The sequence below is a fragment of the Rhipicephalus sanguineus genome, chromosome 4 (assembly GCF_013339695.2).
Source record: "Rhipicephalus sanguineus isolate Rsan-2018 chromosome 4, BIME_Rsan_1.4, whole genome shotgun sequence".
In the NCBI taxonomy this organism is placed as follows: Eukaryota; Metazoa; Arthropoda; class Arachnida; order Ixodida; family Ixodidae; genus Rhipicephalus; species Rhipicephalus sanguineus.
Genome location: NC_051179.1, coordinates 92,514,445 through 92,534,817, shown reverse-complemented (window position 1 = coordinate 92,534,817; position 20,373 = coordinate 92,514,445). Strand labels below are relative to the sequence as shown.

General features: G+C 47.8%; 1 protein-coding gene across 2 annotated transcripts; it reads right to left on the bottom strand.

Moving 5' to 3' along the window:
- Window positions 1-17,706: 17,706 nt before the first annotated feature.
- LOC119388871 (uncharacterized) lies at window positions 17,707-19,624 on the bottom strand. 2 transcript variants are annotated; one of them, XM_037656249.2, is made up of 3 exons: window positions 19,097-19,624; window positions 18,997-19,045; window positions 17,707-18,184 (listed from the first exon to the last, which is right to left on the bottom strand). In XM_037656249.2, the coding sequence occupies exons 1-3, from the start codon at window positions 19,306-19,308 to the stop codon at window positions 17,795-17,797; spliced, it is 651 nt and encodes a 216-aa protein (XP_037512177.1). In that variant the 5' UTR covers window positions 19,309-19,624; the 3' UTR covers window positions 17,707-17,794. The 2 variants fall into 2 exon arrangements, with proteins under 2 accessions (XP_037512177.1, XP_037512178.1); XM_037656250.2 differs by having other exon boundaries at window positions 17,707-18,181.
- Between the last annotated feature and the right edge of the window lie 749 nt (window positions 19,625-20,373).

Here is a 20,373-nt window from a genome sequence, read left to right as displayed (position 1 = left end):
AGCCCTTTGCGCCATCTCGCGGGATTTCTGTCAGGCCGCTGAATAACCTCCATGCTGAATAACCTCCACATGTGCGTACCACCAACGCTAAATGGTGTGTATAAATAGTTCACCTTTAGTATGCCCGAGGATGTATGCGTGGTTGGCCGAGTGGCTAAACGCATCGCGCCACGGAATAGGGGTCGCAGATTTGAATTCCGCGATCCCACTCGAACCGAAGCTTTTTATCATTTCTTTATTTGCATCTACCTCCTATTTTCGCTAACGGACGACGCTGTTTTTTTTCGCTCACGACCAAACACGCCGCCGACACCGGAATTTCTGCGAAGCAGGCTCTTTAACGCTATCGCTTTAATAGGGTTGGTGGTGGTGGTGAAACAGGGTTAACCGCGGCACGACGAATTTGTTTCGGGAAGAGCACACGCGTGTCCACGCCCCTCTAAGTGACGTTGGCGCTTACGTCACTAAGAGACAGGCGCCACCCCACACTTTTGACGGCAGCTGCGCGATGCTGAGGCTAATTAATGCAAAGGAATCATATAGTAGATTTGTTCGCATCAAACACAATGACGCTGGAGACAAGCTGCAAACAGACGCCTATACACAGACTGCTTGACGAAGCCACAGGCCCCTTGTAAATAGCGGCTGTACAGCCAAACCATAAGTAAATCACAGACAGCCTTAGGATGGAGAAAGAAAACAACGTTTACAATCAAGGCACCGAAAAAGGAAACAAGGCTAATGACACACTCTTAGAAAAAAAGCTAGTAATGGTTATTAAATGCTGGTATTTACTAGTTTCGAGCGTATTTTCTACCTTCGCGAAATCTGTTTACTAGCCAGCAGTTAGTAAAGCTCGTAAAGTGCTGCCTTTACTAACCAGAAAGTTTACTTGGTGTTTTTAACTAAGTAACTACTAGCCATCCACGTTGCCAGATATTTCGTAGATGCGCAGTATACTTTGCCGTAATCGTGACGGTCTTTAGCAAAATTTAAACAAGCTTTAATTTTATTGATTACCTTGGAATTAAAGTTTCGTGCTACGTGATGCCACGCATATAAGCAAATATAAGGGCACACGATAATGTGTAGAAAACATCAATTATTCTTCTAAATTCTATGTTTGCTAACCAGTACACGGTGTGCTATCCCAAAGTAGGAGCATAAATAGTCTTCAAGCCGCTGCTAGAGTAGATATCGGCTACGTAAAAGTCTTGCTACAGTCGAAACCCGCGATAACGAAATCCCTCTCACCGCAACGAAATATTTTCGGAGCACCGGCGAACGCCCATAGGAGTCAATGCATTTCGTAACTCGCGACTACGAAAGATATTCATAAATAATCTACTCTCGCAACATTAACTACATTCGAAAACTGCTGAAATGCATTCATGGTGCTACACTTAAATTGTGCAAAACTATCGCTACAGCGCACTTGAGAAGCAGCCGCCATCATTGTTTACAAAAAAAAAAAAGACAAAGCTGGCGACAATGATGATCATGATGGCTTGCAGAAACACCTGCTCGTTATCGCGCACTACGTAGCCAATTCCACATTCCTCATGGAGTTTCGTTCGTTGGCTTGGCTCTGTGCTTGGCTTTGTCGGCTTTGCGCGCTCATGGTCGCGTGTGTGGAGCCATTCGTGGAGCGTTTGCTTGGACGCTTGGTGCAACGTGAACTGTGTTGCGATTGCTTCGTCCGATTTCGCTGCCTGCGAAGGTGCCGCCTCCAACGAAAAAGCGGAAGTTCATGACGGCGGAGCCGGAAGAAGGTTCGCCTGTAGGCGCACTTGATGACGGTACTGGTGACAGCGCAGTGCCGCCGTCACTGACCAGTGCATGGAGCGAACTTTGGGCCGTGGCAAACGAGATTCCCGATCGAGAGGCATGAAATTGCTGCATGGTAAGGCCCGCCAAAGCAAACTTACTGACTTTTGGAAATAAAATGTGTTTTTTGTAAATTTCATGTCTTTTCTGCCGCATTCTCGCGCCAACAAAATTCCCGCAAGAGCGAAATTTTGTGCTTCCCCGCCGATTTCGTTATTGCGAGTTTCAACTGTATTCTGTGTGTGCTCTTGCGTGTGTGTTCTCATTCGTGATCAATGCATGCCACTATATATGTTGCTGTGATGTGTACTTACCATGGTAATTACATGAAGTAATTAGCGGCCATTAGTTAATGTACGAGGACAATGCCACTTCGTTTTTTTTTTTTTATCCTTTAGGTACTTTTGTAATAGAATCATCTTGATATGGCAATGCACACGCACATATAAACAAAATAGGCGTAAACCTCTAATTGGCTAAATGTAGTAGAATTAATACGGTTAGTAAGTTGCTAGCGCGGTTACTAACAACTTAGTAATGGACTCATTCGAGCTAGTACTATTCACTAACTAACTAGGTAGCAAGTTCCACTAACCTGCATTTTACTACCTTCACTTACTAAGAGGCTAGTGTATTTTGTGACAAGTAGACTGTTAGTATTTAGTTAGTGAATATGCCTACCTTTTCTCCAAGAGTGCACGTCTGTAGAAAGATAGTAAAAAGCAATGAATGCGCAATTCTTCGAAAGTCATGCACTCTAAAGTAAATTTGTTTCTGTTTAGTATATTTTGTAGTCTTGGTCAGGCACGTAGCCAGGATTTTTTTTCGGGGGGGGGGGCAGGCCTAATTGTTCGAAAGACAGTCTTTCCATGGCAAAAACAAAAAAAGTTGCCTGGAAATATAGAGGGCTGGAAAATTTTCGGGGGGGAGGGGCCCCCCCCCCCCCCCTTGCCTACGTGCCTGGTCTGGGTAACTTGCTTTAACGTTTGTTGGCCGTATATTGTTTTGTATCTTCACACTTTACAAATGTTTTTTTTTTTCTTTTCTTCTTCCTCTTCTTTTTTTCTTCTTTTGGCCGTGTTTCAGCCATGTTGGCTTTAGAGTCCGCGAAGCTTGTATTCAGTCCTCCTTAGGAAGGCAGTGTAGGCCATTTTTACCGGTAAACCCTTACCAGACGAGGTTAAAAGCTATGGCGTCAAGGTCAGGCATAACGCGGCAACTTCGTTGCCACTTTTTCTTTTTCTTTTTTTCGTATATCCTGTTGTCGTGGTAAGAGCGGCGTTTTTTGGTATTTTTTACAGAAAATTTCCTATAACCGATCGGGTTTCACGCGCCAGAAGCACGATATGATTCACGGCGTAATGGCGAAGTCCGCATTAATTTCGACCACCGGGTTTTTTCGACGTGCACCCAAATCTCAGCGAACGGGTGTTCTTTGCATTTCGCCCTCATCGAAAATCGGCCGCCATGGCCAGGAACCGAACCCGCACCCTCCAGCTTAGCAACGCGACACCGCATGTCTGCTAAGCATTACGGAGGGTGTGCATAAAGGTATACGGATAGTCTGCTTTTACAAACGAAATTCGGTGCACAAGAGCGCACAGACATTTAAGAGCGGTGAGAGGGTGAGTTTATAGGTACAACTCCTCATGTATGTGGAACGTTTATAGAAGGCAACGGCATTTCGTAAACGTTATTACATTCGGCAATCAATCAGTTCCCATGTCGGACCAAAGGTGAAAGAGCAGTCCGCTAGCTTATTTGTTTATCAATTTAGTGAAGACATTGCTGCCTTGAAAACACACGGCATGCAGATATGTCGCCCACACCGCACTCGTTAAAATGTAACAATAATTATTGGGGTTTTACGTGCCGAAACCCCGATATGATTACGAAACATGCCGTAATGGCTACGCTCCGGATATTTCTACCACCTGTTCTTTAACGTGCAGCTAAATCTAAGCACACCCGCCTTTAACATCACCGCCTCCATTGACCGCCGCTATCGAAACCGCGACTTTCGGGTCGGCAGCCGAGCAGCCACCGCGGCGGCTCGTCAAAATGAAAGCACGTATTAGATTGCAGAATTAACCTTATCAAACATCGAAATGCTTTTCGCTTTCATAAATCATTTGGTGTTTTAGCAGCGAATCTGTTGTAGCTCGCCGTAAAGTTTGTCCATGGTGTTTCAAAAAACTTCACAGGTGGGTATGCGTCACAGGAATTGGACCCGCCACACTGATCGGCGAAGTGGAGCACGTCAAACACGTAAAAGAGAGAGAGAGAGAGAGAGAAAGAAATGGAGTAAATACATATAAAGATAGGAAGACAGAGAAAGAAACAGACACAAAAAAGAGAGAGAAAACAGAGAGCAAAATAGAAAGAGAACGAAGCAGAAAAAGAGAGAAAGGGAAGAAAGAGAAATAATGATAGAAAGAGTAGAGAATTAAAGAAAGAAATTGAATCAAACAGGTACAAAAAAAAGAGATATACAAGAAACAGAGAGAAAGAGAAGAAAGGAATAAAAAATAAATAGAAACAATGAATGCCACAGCTGCGCTCTTCCTTACTTGGCATCACAAATGCGAAGCTGCCATAATATTTTTTTTCTAGCTTTTTATTTGGGTTTACCGATTCTGTTTCGGTGTTTTTCAGCTAAATTCGAAAAGACGCACTCGAACAGCATCGATCGCCGTCGTATAAACAGCAAAGCTTATATACATGTTCGTAACACTGTGTGCGCGTGTGGTTCGTGTCCCTTCAGCGGCCAGTTGCCTATTCGCCTCCTTTCATTTACATTCCTAATCATTTATGCACTCTAACTAAGCAGAAAAGATGCTCCCTAGCTTTTATAAATTGGTTATAGCCTTCTATAGATGTTGGCTTAATTCATATGATGATGCTGATTAATAGAAGAGGAGCCTTCTCGTTCAGTGCATATACAACTTTTCAACGAAGGCTCCAATTGGGTGCCGCCATTATCCCCTCAAGAATGCGATAAATGTGTGTGACTCTCCAAAAATGCACTGCTGAAGTAGCGACGTCAGCGAGACTTTTTTAGCCCGTCACAGCCCAGAAAGGAGGTGTTTCCCCCTCCATTGAAAAGGAGGCAACAATATTTTAGATTCACAAACGCCGCCATATTGAGCTTTTATGCGAATGAGTTCCAAGTTCAGCATGTCACGGTGTCAAATCATAAAGAGTTCAGGAAAAGCCGAGTGCATGCGTAAAACCATTTTCATGCGTACGAGTCTAACGTAGTATACCGTGCATTTACAGAGAAAGAGAGAAAAATAGAAACTTTAATTTGTGCGAGGATAAGAGCTATCTGCCTCGTATAATGTGGAGCCCTTCGCGCAACCTCAACGTAAACAGCCCAAGATGGCGGCGCTCAATCGAATACGATAAAAAAGAACTGAAACAGCGGTTACTCAACGAGAAGTAGTCTCCGCTGGGATAACTGCAATCGATGGGGTTTTACGAGCTAAAACCACGACGTGATTATGAGGATTGTGTTCTAATCCAGCCGTCGGAACGCTTACGTTTATTCGGCTTGTTGCGCTGATGTCATTTTTGCGCACGCGTGCGTGACGTCAATATATAGCAGCTGGATTCTCGATCGGTCGGCTGGCAAGATACGTCGGTGATGAGGCAGTTGCAGAGCTGAAGGCTCTCTTGCTTTTCAGGATCGACGAGTCGTTTCTTATATACCGGAAGGGCATGATTCGACTCAACTGAGTCCGAAAACTTCAACATCTGACACAGGAGCTACGCCCCTGTGTCAGATATTGCCTCATTCTTGATAAGACAACTGTGAAACACCACCCCACCAGTGCTTCATCAACCTAGCGAAAAGAAACACTTTCATGTTGCTATCTCATAAGAATATGCTTAGGAATCCTCTCTAACTTTTTTCTGCAATTTCGCTTCGAAGTATTCAAAAAATATTTTAGAAATATTCGAAAAATATTCGATTCGATTCGCACTCACACTTCAACATTCGAATTCGCTTGGCACCAAAAATTTTGCTATTCGCACAGCTCTATTTTATAGCTTTAACACCTTTAATTGCTTGCTGGCCGTTCCCATAATCCTTGTCATAATGCACACGAAGCCCCAACTATGTTTCCAACTATACAGGACCTCCTTTTGTTTATACACCTCTTGTAACTGTTATGTTATTGGCGTAAATAACGCCGATCATGAAAGAGCTGAGAGAGTCACCTGTTAACAACTGTGAGGACCCCTTCGTCGGAGGTTTGCCATTTCTCCAGTTGCTCCACGCGCGCCCACAGCTCGCTCTCTTGCCGTATGCGGTGGTCGAGGCCTTGTGCCAGCTTGCGATTTTGGAACTGCAGCGTCTTCATGTCCATCTCCTCCTGCAATGCGACGGCCACAGGTGCTAATGCTGATGGCACGAAAGGACTACACTATTTGCAATACTTTAACGTCCAGTCGCAGGCAATGGACGTTACAAGAGACATAAAAAGAAGAGTACAACTTAAACTGGATCGGCAGCCGGCGCTTCTGAAATGCGAAACAGTCGGCCCATTATTGTAAGTGGAGCTGGACAGTAGAAGACCATAAAACATTGTGAAGGTCACAGGTCGGTAAACTCACTCATGAGTCAACTCACTCATACTCAGATCGAGCCACGAGTCTTATGGCCCGTATTCTGAAACGCTCCTTACCTCAGTGAGGGGGCTTTAACTGCTTGAGGACGCCTTATCACGTATTCTGGAACGCTCCTTACTAAGGTTCCCTCACTGAGGCCCTCCTTGGTGCTCCCTCAAGTTAAGGTAGCTCTAGGGCTACCTTCAGGCCTCCTTACCTTGCTACTTGCACTGAAAGGGCACTTCTCTGCAGTACTTTGTCAGCGATAGGGTGTCCGATTTCTTATTTTCGATCGATGCCTCGCATTTCTGCACAAGCTCGCTCTAATTGTATCCTCGTCTTGTTGGAAAATTGCTTGCCAGGCGTGTTTTTGAGCGTGCGGCCGAACGGCTGTCAACATTTTTCGTTAAGATTGCGCATCGCATTTTACAGGAATAGAAAAAAAAAAAGAACAGACTCAAGGAATGCGACACGGTAGGCCCCGTTATTGCACACCGTTCGTGCTGCCGTCTTCCAGGAATGGCAGTTCTTGTTTGGATTAGGCTAACAATGGCATTCTTCACATGCCATACGGGCTGCTTCCACAATGAGACAGGTGCGGTCGTCCGGTTAAGAGAAAGTCACATTGGTCTCAGCGAACACAGGGGTGCAGCCGCATGCGCTACAATGTATGCCCAGAAAACCCTCCTTTCCTTTTCTGCGAATTATCTCAGCCACTGAGATTAGTAATCCGTCGTGATACAGGCGAGTGTCCAGTGCCTGAAAGCTGGCGCCTACTCTGTGGCAGCATGACTATTTTAATGCGTTGTAGAAGCAAGCCCGAACAATAAACCTTTTGACAAGCTTACTGTGCGGAGTTGAGCTTGTACATGATCACGGGTGAAATCGAGCCTAAGGTCAAGGAACCCGACAGAATCCTAGGAGGGAATACCATGTGTTATGACGACGGGCGACATTCTTCAAATATTCTGACCATTTGTGACAACTCAGAATGCAACTCCGAGACACGACACTTAAGACTACTAAGAAATAGTGCACACATATCTGAATACTATCAGGACTTGGGTTCCTGGGAACCGCTGCTGTAAGATTTTGTCGTTTAGCAAAAAAAAAAAAAAGAGAGAAACAGGTCAATCCACGAAGGCGCGATGTACGACCCGATAGACGCGCCCTTGTTTCGAATGTAAACATAATAATTTACTTGGACATGAGTACATTCGAGTCAAATTTGCACCAAAGTGAGGAGATTTCACAAGCTTAACTCTGCTCGGTTATGAAGATCAATTTCACCCACGTCTTCAATTCTTTAAACGATCTTTATTACTCGCTCCCACATAACAGACCGTTGAAATGCATCAATGAACGCAATGAGCTCCAAGGTTGCTCGACCATCCTGTTTTTGTCTTCTGCAACAGGCGAAAGTTAAGTAAATGGAAAAGGCTGTGCACCCATATCACGAAAAAGCAGTGTACACATAAAAACGGACGTTTAGTCAGTATTTCGCACAAAAGCAGTGTACACGTTATTATTCATCGTTATGCCTAAAAAATATTCCTTATTCTTGCTTGAAAACGGACGTTTAGTCCGTATTTCATACGTACTCTCGATCCCAGACTTGTGAAACACGCGCCTTACCTTACTGAGGCGGCCCTTAGGAAAGGAAGGTTGAAGGAAGCTTTTAGAATACTCTGGCTCCCTCAAGGAGCTCCTTAATATAAGGAGGCATGAAGGGCTCCTCACGTAAGGTAAGGAAATGGTCTGAGGTAAGGAGCGTTTCAGAATATAAGTGAGTCCAGGTGAGTAATATTTTAGTGAGTTTGAGACCGAGTGAGTCCGGCTGAGGAAAATTTTGTGAGTCTGAGTCCGAGTGAGCCCTAAGGGCAAAATATATTCCATGAGTGAGTCTGAATGAGCTCCAAATCTTTTTGCCGACCTATGGTGAAGGTAGACAGAGAAGCTTACTGGCTTATAAAGCACCACTAAGCATAATCTTACGTGTACTGATCTATGAGCTTAACTATGATACTCTGTGAAACTTTAGTTTCTCCCCGTATTTTAGTGCTCACTGGGTGCAGCAGCATGTACATGTTAATATAAATTAGCAGATGTTACTAATGATGAGCACCCCCTTCTTGAAGCCCTAAAATAAGGAACAAGAAAGCATGCAAACTACATTACTGAATGTCATATGAAGTGTTTTTCTTTTATATACTAGCGAGACAGTACATTTGCATCCACTCGACTCCTGAAACTATCAGTAGACCCTGACAATTCCTTCCCTCCATAAGCTCACGCACTGAGACAACGTGACAAGTTCGGTAGACAGCACCGCGTTCACAAGAACAATCTTTTGGTTCAAGGTTCACTTCGTCTGCTACTGGGCTACCTGCTATATCAATTTTAACTACGAACGCAAATTAAGAGATGCCGTGCGGGTTGCACAGCCCCGAGAAAACTGCCAAGCAGGAACATAACCGCCGCAACACCCGTGGTTAAAAAGAAAGGGATAGCTCCGTCGATGCGTTTGACGTTGTTCCACCAACCGCCGCATCGATCATATTAATTGTGGCCATATGCCATATCTGAAACTCATCACCGTCACCTCTTTGGTGTCGTTCGACGCTGCTTTGATGAGCACAACGTCAACGCCAAAACGCCACCATATCCTGGAGAAATTCCGTACGCGGGTATTGCCTGCTCGGCCTGCGAAAAGTTTTAGTGGTTTGGAGCTATAAAGGGGCCTTGCAACGCTCTTTCAGCATGGTCAGAAGACACTGGCGATCGGTAGTCGAGGACTCGAGGCGCCTGAGAACATGTGAGCCAAGCATTAAGGCCGAACCATATAGAGCGTTTTTGCCGGCGTTTTCCCGGCGTTTCGTACGCCGGCGTCCCTCGACGTCGACGCTACCGGTGACGGTGGCCGAAACGTCCACCTCTGGACGGTCCAGACATCACGGGCGGCAGCGTCGACGCCGGATGCAGTTCGATGGACGCAGAACCAATCAGCGTGCGGCTGGCAGCGACTTCCGCTACGTAACGGCGTCGTCGCTGCTGCCAAAATGGCTGCCGCCCGCCTCGGATCTAATAAGTCGTCGCCGTGCACTGTGTGGCCCTTAAGTTCTCAACTGATTCTTGTATTTGACTTAGCTTGTTCCCTAGAAGCTTCGACAGCAAAGCGATCGTGATATCTTTGAAGTCTTTCTGAGTGCCGTACTCAAGTTCATCGGTAGGCTTAGCAGGAATGAGTGTATTGGCCGAATACGTGGCCTCAAAGGTGTACGGCAGCTTCAAGCTCAGAGGCCATATATTACAAGTTTGTGCTTATTCTTAATGCCAATAGCTGGCGCTACAAGTCAAATAATAAAAAAAAAGACTTTTCGATGGCGTTGTGTCACTGTGACTCGTTTTCTGCACCACAGAACTGCTAATGGGACATAAAAGCTATAATCAGGAATATATCTTGTTGGTCCATTGACGGAAACTGTACACTGCTTTACGAGGTGTCAGGTTCATTCCCTCTGGTCACACTGTGTGACGCTGAGCTAACGCTCTTCATATGGTTTGCCGCCCTCTCTGACGACGTTGATGCGACGACGCCGAGGGACGCAACGCCAGGAAACGCCGGCAAAAACGCTCTATTTGGTTCGGGCTTTATAGCGCAGCACGCGGCCAGGAATTTACAATTAATTCTCCGTCAGTTCGAAATCGTTCCTCCTTCTCTCGACAAATGATGCCATAAACCAGAAAGGGTGTTGCATAAACCCAAATAAACTCCTCGGATTTGAGCATCGTGAGCTGCATATTTACCGCGGACGCCGCCGGATGCCGCGACGTTCCCGCGCGATCGCACTGAAAATAAGCCGCGCGTTCGAAGAAAAAAAGAAAAAAAAAAGTGTTCAAGGTCCTGACGCTCGCTGACGAACGGACGTAGCTTCTTACCCCCTTTTCATCCCCCCTTCCCCCCGCTCAGGTTTCAGCCCGCTCGCTGGTACGAAAGGAGAGAGAAAGCGCTGCATTAAAGTGCTTATTTCCTCACGAATCGACCACCGCAAAAATTTTCAGTATCCGTCCAGATACGAGCGGAGTTACAAAGATTTGTCGCACGCTGTTTGTCGCACGCTTTTTCTCTTCTCTCGTACGGACGAAAGCGCTGGAAGCTAAGCAGGGAGGGGTGGCACGGGTGAAGAAGGTACATACGTCACGCGCGCCTTGTGACCTTGAGCACTTTTATTGCGATAGCAATTATATGGACAGTCTCGGCTGGAAAATGTCCGTCCCCGTCGCCGTCATTCACCGTATATGTATAAGCATGTATATATATAGAAAAGCCACAAAGAAAAATAATTCAGAAATTCTTTCCGACGCGCGGAATCGAACGGGCGACCTCTCGCTTTGCAGCCCACCGCGTTAGACGTTAGGCCACGACAGCACCGTCTTTCAGCCTGCTCACGGCGAGCTATTTATATAGGGAGCTTGCACGAACGGCGGCGACGCTATGCACTCTGGGTAGGCAGCCATTTTTTTGTCAGAGCCGACAGCGGAGTGCAGTGGCGCAGTCGTGCTTGCGAGCGTTGGCGTAGCTTGCAGGTGTGATCAAGAGCGAGCGCGACACAAATTCAAATCCAAGGAGCGTCGTGCACGATGTCAGCTACCCTGGAAGGCTACACCGCAACACTGTGCCAAAAAGACCGCGAACGGTACGAAGAAAAGACGAGGCTCTGCGGGCTGCACCCATTCACGCTCCATCGGACGACTGTGTAAGCCATGTGGACTTGTGGCCGCGCGTCGACATCTCCGATATTCACGAATTTCTCGTTTTGAGGAAGAGTTTTATTACCGGGGAACAGCTGAAGTCAAGAAAGGCCCTCGAGGGCCACAGTTACGAGTGGCTGGGAGCTGTGGGAGAAGAAAGTCGCCGCCGACACCGTGATCGTCGTCACTCAAGTAAGACGTGTTATTTGACTTTTCCGTAGGTGCTAATGCTGTGATTCGGCCAGTTCGTCAAGCGCACCATTTTACGCACATGTTTTGCTTCCTTGTTCTTGCCTCGATGCTCCTCTGAGCTTTATCATTTACGCCAAGTGTAGCGTAAATTTTACGGCACGTTTCCAAAAGCTCTTGGTGAGTAAGGGTTAATGCGGATCTGTCGTAAAGCCGACGCAAGTCAGCGCAGAGAAATAAACATCAGCACCTACGAAAAAGTCAATAATTAACACGTCTTACTTGAGTGACGACGATCACGGTGTCGGCGGCGACTTTCTTCGCCCACGGCTCCCAACCACTCGTAACTGTGGCCCTCGAGGGCCTTTCTCGACTTCAGCTGTTCCCCGGTAATAAAACGATCGTCCTCAAAACGAGCAATTCGTGAATATCGGAGATGTAGACGAGCGGCCACAAGTCCACATCGCTTATACAGTCGTCCAACGGAGCGTGAATGGGTGCAGCCCCCAGAGCCTCGTCTTTTCTTCGTACCGTTCGCGGTCTTTTTGGCACAGTGTTGCGGTGTAGTCTTCCAGGGTAGCTGACATCGTGCACGACGCTCCTTGGATTTGAATTTGTGTCGCGCTCGCTATATGGCTCGCTCTGACAAAAAAATGGCTGCCTACCCAGAGTGCATAGCGTCGCAGCCGTTCGTGCAAGCATGTAATTCAGCATGCTTTCTTAGTGGCCACATAGATGGCGCGACGTGCGCGCGCGCTTTAAAGATCGTCGCCCCGCTCCTGCAAACGCCGTCGCTCTTCGCTCTACAGGGCGTGGTCGCTTTCGTGCGCTTATCTCGAGGAAAGAAGGGGCGGCCGGTGTGGCGCTTCGCTCGCTGCAGCGGCCGCGTTTGCGAAAGGAGCGCACTGTTCAAACAGTAATAAGTAACAACTGTGACAAATTAGTTCGCGCTCGTCTTGTGTGTACCTTTTCTTTCGTTTCGTGCGTCCTGCTTTATGCTTCAAGTGTCGAGCTGTGACGCATTAGTTCGCGCTCGTCCTGTGTGCGTTCTTTTCGTGCGTCCTTTGGGCTCGAGCGACGCGCTGGCAATTTCGAGCTGCTTTCCGTTCTTCGCGTTACATTACAATTTATTGCTATCGTATTCATTGCTTCGCCGTTGCGGCGAAACTGTAACTTTTTTCTTTTTTTCTTCGAATGCGCGGGCAAGTGACGGCCTCCCGCTGCGGCCGCAGTAACTACCGAGCGCGCCATGACAGCCAATGGCGTGGCCAGTGGCAGTGACGCCGTAAGCATCATTTTTGTCGAGAGAAGAGGAAGCGCTTTTTTATCTGACATTGAGAATTTATTGTAAAGCTCAGGCCGCGTGCTGCGCTATGTTTGGCTCATATGTTCTCGGGAGCGTCGACTACCGATCGGCAGCGTTTTCTGACCATGCTGAAAAAGTGTTGCAGGGCCGCTCTAATTTGACGCAAAGCTTGTGGGGCCGGCTTTGGTTCTCCCGCCGTCGAAAGGCGCAAACGCAATTGGGTCTAGCGTAAGCGCAGTGGCGTCGCCGCTCTTTCAAACGCCGTTCGAAAACTCCCTGTTGTCACTTCCGTCGCCTCCATCCAACGACGTAAAAGTAGACGTGTACTGCTGGAATGGGCCTCTCGCTATTTTGTCCGCCGATGTTTTTTTTAAGTGGCTATTGGTAGTTTCTTTTCGTTCATGGCAGATGCATATTTGATACGTGACAAAGTAAATAATGTAAAACGCCAGAGTCCGAAACAAGCATTCATTCTTCAGTGGTATAGTACTACATATATATTATTAGCGCAGCATAGCGCAAGTCGCTTTTGCGCCAATAAACCCAGACTAGCATATCTTCAAGTACAAAATACGATAAAATAAAAAACTCACCATCCCTGCGGGCCCGGGCATATCGAGGCATCTCTGGTCCAGACACCGGTGGACGTAACTGATGGACGTAGGTGGCATGCGTATGAATATACAGAAAGCGTAATGCGATAAAATTGTTCTTCGACCTTCCAGTCATAGATGACCGGGTCATTCTCGAAGTGTTAGGTCGTTATGGGTGCGAAAACGAAGACGGGAAGCTCCTCGAGACGTAACTTTAGAAGGCAAGATGGGAGACCTGGCGTGTTGGCTCTGCATATTTTGAAAGTGTGAGGCGCGACGACAGCGGACAAAAAGGGAGAGTCATGCACACACACTGAGCGCCACGGAGGCAGTCGCATTTGCTCCTCAAAGGCGCATGAATATCAGCCTGCACCAAAAGTGACTCTGAAGTGATTCCGCTGTCCAGAGCAACGTTGGTCCAGAGCTCATGAGCGGGACTATTTCTCAGCGGAGGTAAATGGCGGTCGCGCTTTACTGCATGCCAACACAAGCATTGGCTTAGCCGGAAGGGAGGGGGGGGGGGAGGGAGAGGGTGCCAAAATATTGAACTTTGCATGTCCCACACGAACAAACGCATGCTCGAACGTACATAGAGATTAGTTGACCCTCCACCCCCCTCAACATTCCAAACTGTTTGCCATCCGCATAGATTGGAGGGGGGGGGGGGGGCAAGCCCGCTTCTACAAAGCCCTTTCCTCGAAAAACATTTCTGGCTAATCCCATGAATACAATCCAGGTGGACCTTTGTGTTCCACGTGTCAGACACACATTCCTCTCAAGTGCTGTCCTTGAAGTGTTCATAACAGGGTCCGCGCCTGAACACAAGCCATCTGTGTCTACTCGACCGCGTGAAGTTTCTCTGCACTTTCTGCAACCGCACTGACACGAATGCCACCGCGTTACACGCGGCTTCGTCCCCAACCTGTTTCCGATGAGTGCGTTTTAGTGGAGGGCAGTAGACACCTTAGAACACCAGTGTGATGGGTACATTTTCTTGAGGAGGTGGCAACTCCTTCCCCCTAGCTTCTTTCCCTCCCCTTGCACGTCTCCCCCATCCACCCCACTAACGACGCTCAGTCATGCTACCCGGCGACGAAGTTTTCGAGATCGGACAGTAGCGCCAGAACATGCGCCCTAGCGAGTAGGAGCAGCGGCACGTCACGCATATTTAAAGCATGTCAAGCACGACGGACGGTTTGCAAAAACTTGCAAGACAACTTGACTGCAAGGTTTCTTTTCTTGTTTTCAACCCAGCATGCCTTCACGACTGCTTTTCTCCCTCATTGTGTTTTTTCCCCCTCCCAGTCTCAGCGAAAGTGCCTTCCCCGAACGACAAGTTGTTCCTCTCACCAGGCGCAAGCTGAGGGCGAACAATGAGGCGGGATAATCCCATAGTAAAAAGCACAACGAGCGAGATAAGCACCTGTGACCGTGAGTGCACACTTGAAAAAAAAAAAAAAGAAAGCCTTGCAGAAGAAAAGCCGTCTTGCAGATTTCTGCAAAGCGTCCGTTGACGTATCGCAAGAATCTGTAGGTTGGCTTTCCTGCAAGAATATTTTCCAAACGAAAACACGTTCACGAAATGAACTGTTCGTTATCTGCTTGTCTGTAGTGGAGGCTGTTCGTATGGAATATACCCTTGCTCGAGCTTGCGCAGTAACCATTTTTGAAATTGTTAATTACCTCAATTAAGTTTCCGCTACAGACATCATCTAGTCCCCCTCAACCAAGAATACAAGGTTCTCTCAAACAAACACACTTGCACGTGTAACCGCGTTTATTTATTTATTGAGGGGTGGGGGGGGGGGGTGAGGAGGCGCGTCGTTTTCCCCAAAGAATAAAAAAAAAACGCATCGTGTCACAGAGCGAGGGGTCGCAGGTTAGCATCACCGGCCCCACTCGAACCGACGATTTTCTTTTCATTTCTATATCTGCATCCACCTCGAATTTTCGCTTACAACCAAACACGCCGCCGCCGACACCGGAATTTCTGCGACAAAAGCTCTTTAACGCGATCGCGTCAAAAACCTCGTGACTGAATGCCAAGAACGCAAGAAATGAAAAAATGGCGGGGGGGGGGGGGGGGGGGCTACAAGGATATTCGCAAGTAGCCTTCCCCTACAGACTTATCCTCTAATTAAGGTAAAACTAAAAACAAAGGTAAAATCACGCAAAAACACTTGCCTGTATACTGCCGCCGTCCCTCGAGACACGCAAGTGCCACCGAGGTAAGAGTAGTAGTATTTCTGCAACCCATAAGCAAGCACCGCTCAGGGTCTTTGGAGGGTGGGGAGTGAAAGAAGGAAAGAGAGGCCAGCTTCTCGAGAAATGAGGCAGTACGCCACCAACTGCCAGGCTTTGCCGGCAGTTGCCCCTCTTCCCATCAGAAACACCGGTTTGTGCACGGCGGCATTGGGGGTCGAACGCAGTACATCCCGCATCGGAGGCGGCCGCTGGTGGCAACGTGTCCTCCGATGTCGATCACTCTCAACCTCCCTCGCATGACTGTCGAGCATAGGTCGGCAAAAAATGTGCAGCTCACTCAGACTTACTCATGAAATATACATTGCCCTTCGAGTTCACTCAGGATCACCAAAATTTTCCTCACCCGGACTCAGACTCACTGAAATTTTTCTCGACTGGACTCGCTCAGACTCATACTCGTGAAAACATTACTCACCCGGACTCAGACTCACTGCTCGATCTGAGTCCGAGTGAGTCGGCTCATGAGTGAGTTTGCCGACCTATGCTGTCGAGAGAGCATTAATGAGAACTAACAGAGTCCTTTTGCAGACATGATCGCCAACTGACGATCAACGAGCTGGGCTCGGTCGTTTACAACGTACCTCTGAAGTATAGGCCTCAGAGATCAAGAATATCGGGATTCAGTGTGCTCTCCAGCGCGCTGTTCTCGAAACATTAATGAACAAAATTGTAAAAAAAAAATTGCTGGGCGGTGCGAAGCGCGCCGTACTCTTCCTGGAGGTTCAAACAAAGAATTTCACCTGCCTTTGCGCATGCATTGTAGGCGTGTGTGTCGTGTTCCTTCATTGCATACGGGATCTCCATGCCACTCCTGCTGGATGTAAATTCGCAAGTGGCTTTCTAAGCATAGGAAAAGTTCGGGCTCAAGTGGCACGTAACGATATCTGACACGTAAAGATGGCTACGATCGGCGCTGACCAACACTCCCAGGCTTAAATGCACATATATACCCCATAAAGTGGACGGGGGGAAGACCGCCGCCGTTGCCTTTAGCTCAGTGGTAGAGCATCGGACGCGTTATTTGAAGGTTCGGTCCCTGCCGGCGGAAAGTTATCTTTTCGTCCACTTTACTTTTATATCCTAATTACTCCAAATAACATCCCCTATACTTTCTATGGCACTATTGTCTGTTCTCATTAATACTGTGTTTAACAAAGAAAAACGAGCCCTTAAGTCATCTTTCCTTCACGTTAAGATATCTGCACGGCGCATTCTATACATATAGCTTGCACGTGACCTCACAGACAGGTTCTTTGCGCTGGTTCACAAACATGGCGGCCACCGTGAGTTTTTAATCTCATTAGTGTCACTTCGGCGGAGGACACCCAGTCGTTCCCTCCCCGCGCGTTCTTTTGTGTTCTCCCCTCTCTCTTCTGTTCGCCAGCTGCGCCAAGGAGGAACACAAAGGATTGGAGGGGGCACCGGAACTAATCTGATGTCACCGTTTCTTGCTCCGCGCGTTCGGGCAAGAGTAAAGTCTCTAGATTTTTCCCTGTTCTTTCTTAAGTACCGACAACCATTGAAGCGCCGCCGACGAATATCGTTGGCTAACGCTCGTTTTCGGTAGCCATGTTCTTCCTAACATTTTTCCAGCACCCGGTGAAACGCGTGCCCCATTCACTAGTGACAGGGGGTTGACGGGAGGAGAAAGGCGCGTAGCGGTAGCATATTGTCCGCTGAAAGATGCGTGGCTAATGTTCTTAGACGCACATGGCTTTGTAAATCTTCGAAGTTAGGAAGAAAATGGCGTCGGACGCCAGCTGCGCGCGAGAGAGGGCCGGGAAAGGAGGCAGTTGTCGGTACTTAAGTAAAAAGGAAAAATCTTGGGACTTTAGGCAAGAGTTCACCCTGCGTGTCAACCAGTTTGTTCACAAAGATGGCGGTCACGGTGACGTCAATGCAAGCTATGTATGGCCACTTCCACAGCGTGAATGTTGAGACATCTTGTGCGAGATGCATAATAAATAAAGCGCTCGAGGAAAGCCGATTTCCAATTATAGAAATGGCCCCGCAAGAGTGCTTATAAAACGAACACAGTTGCTTTCGAACAAACACTTATTTATTGAAGATTGACTAGACGACCCATCGCTAAAACAAAAAAAGTATAATCACAGCATAAGAAACTTGCTTTCAGGGAGCTTGGCACGTTCGGTGCTTCGATTTCGGTAGTTGCAGACGTGACTAGAGAGGCATTTTCGTGTAGCCTCTAGGTAAATGGTATCTCCAAACACTCCTACGAGGTGACTTTTCATCCGATGAGGTTCAGTATGGACAGGGCGGTTGAGAAGCGAGACGAGCAGTGCGGGAAGGCGTTGGTGCAAACAGGCAGCCAGCCGTGTTTGCCGATAGCAGCGGCTCGCCAAAGCCCGTGCGCAGGACTGGACGGAGGCGCGTGGGCAAAGCCCGCGAAGAGGCTCCCGATCGTCGTCCCGATGAAGCTGCTAGCACCGCGGCGTGCCACGATCTCGCACACGAACTTTGACAGGCACGTGTTGGCGTCGAGCACCCCCATGGTCCGGAACAAGACGTTGTCGAACTGCTGGGCCGGGCCGAGGTCACCAGCGCCGTGAGTCTGACCGGTTGACCAGTGGTGGTGGTGGAGGTGATGGCCGTGGTGAGTCCGCTTGTGCCGCACCTGCTGATTGGAAAGAGAATGGCACCATATGAGGGAAACTGCCGAGGAACTAGTCGTTCAATAATAAATGTTGCCGGAGCCAACGCGCTATGACAAATACAGGAGAATTTTAGTGCCGGGGACCCCAAGCGGTACGTATACGTACGCCCTTGCGTTCCTTTGTATTCCCAGCAGCACCCACGGAGAATAGAAGGAACGCAAGGGCTTACGTACGCGAGCAGATTGGGGGCCCTGACACTAAAACTCACACAAATTGCCATTACTGAAACCTCGAACGTCACCGAACGTGAACGTCAGTTCTTTAAAACAATCGGGAAGGCTAACACATTCCGTCGCCTGGAAAAGCGAGGTCTTTGCACACGAAGCTTATTCACAGCGCGGCACCACTTGGTTTTCGCGCCTTTGTAGCTCATCCATATAACTAGGTTCGGGCTCCTCTCACGATTGCCCTGCCACGTTTACTTGCACAAGTGTTAAATGAGAAGAAAAAAAAAACACTGAACGGTATTCAACCGAACTAGTTGGTTGATAGCTACAACACTGGTTCCAGCATGCGGAAGAGAGAGACAGAAAAAAAAAAGGAACAGGAGGGACAAAGAGCGAACATACAACGACGTCGCTGTGCAAACCGATTTTTTTAATTCTATCCGCGCCTCTAAATAAATAGCCAAACACACACAGAAATAAAATTCAGTTAGTTAAGCGACGTCCTTGCCTGCCCTCCCCTTCTCCCTATTTTTTTTTTTTCAGTTCCACTGATCGAACGAGTGCTAGTTAAAAAAACACTAAGAACTCGGGGGCTTCGCATGACTTACCACTTTGCCGGTCGTGTTGAAGATGGCGTTGTCAGAAGCGTTGGCGGCTTGCAACTTCTGGTCGGCGAACGCTTCCCAGAGATGCGATGAGCCGTCGGCTAGATGATTTCCGAGTCCACTGGCATTGCTGGCGTGTTCGACGTGGTCAGCGGCCATTGCCGCGGCAGCGTCAAACATGGAGTCGTTTCTGCTGGTCGTGGCGGCTGGACCAGAGACGGGGGCTGCTGCAGCCAAGCGAATAATCACCGTAAGGAGTAACGTAGAACGACGAAAAAAGCAGCGGCCAGGCCGGCAGGTACTTCGGGCCCCCATTCCTTTTTTTTCGAACGACGGGAAGGCGGTCTCACTGACGGGGTGGCTGTAGTCCGATGGCGACTTGGACGTCAAGAAACGTGGCCGACCTGACTCCTGCTGTTGCTGGCGACAGAATGTCGGGTTCGTGCGGCTAGCCGGGCTTATCTGCCATTTCCGACCGGCGAAAAAAATGGGCGGAGAGGTAAGGTTGGGAGAGGAGGCTTCCCCAGGTGGTCCTCTCTCCTCCTAATTTGCCACGGCCCCTCTGACGAGTTAGCACCACAGCCAATCCCACTACACACGCCACTAAATGGACAATGACTGCATGAAGGAAAAATGCCTCTCGAAAAGAGGGTGGGGGATATGCTTGGCGTACACGTGTTCAGTCATGCTTCTGATTGGAGCGTTTTTCCCCACTTCAACATCATCCTCCCCCCCCCCCTTTGTGCGTGTTTTCCAGTAACAGCGGGAAGACACGATGTACAAAGACACGACGCGACCCGCCCGATTAACTGCGGTTAGAATACCTTTTTCAGTGTGTGTACAGCAACGTTTTTAGATGTGTACAGATAAGAACGAACACGAGGTCCCAGTCACCAATCCCGATTCTCATGGAATGTATACTCCAGGCGCCGGTTTTAGACCCAGAAAAATGATTTTGAAATTAGTCTTGCGGGAAAAAAATGTTGTTCGCCTAAAAATAAAGGTATGTACAAATTTTGTCCGTCAAAAACACTTTTTAGCCAACTTCTCAATTTCTGAACTTTGAACGCTCCTAGTGAAAGGACGGTGCACTTCGTCGCAATATTTATTCACATAAAAGAACAAGTGAAGTGCAGTCTCATGAATATTTTGTTCCTCGTGGCTGTCGGAGGGAAAAAAAATCACAAACATAGTAAACGACACAAAGTACCCGTATTTCAGGAATTCATTTCTCGGTACATATTGACTTGCTATTTTAGATTTATTTTAAAATAATGTTCGCTGTTTTAAAAATTGTACTGAAACGTTTCTGATTTGCCAAAAAAGCCAAGCTTGAAAATAGCTTCCGCAAGAAGACCATTTTTTTTAATCTCTCTGATG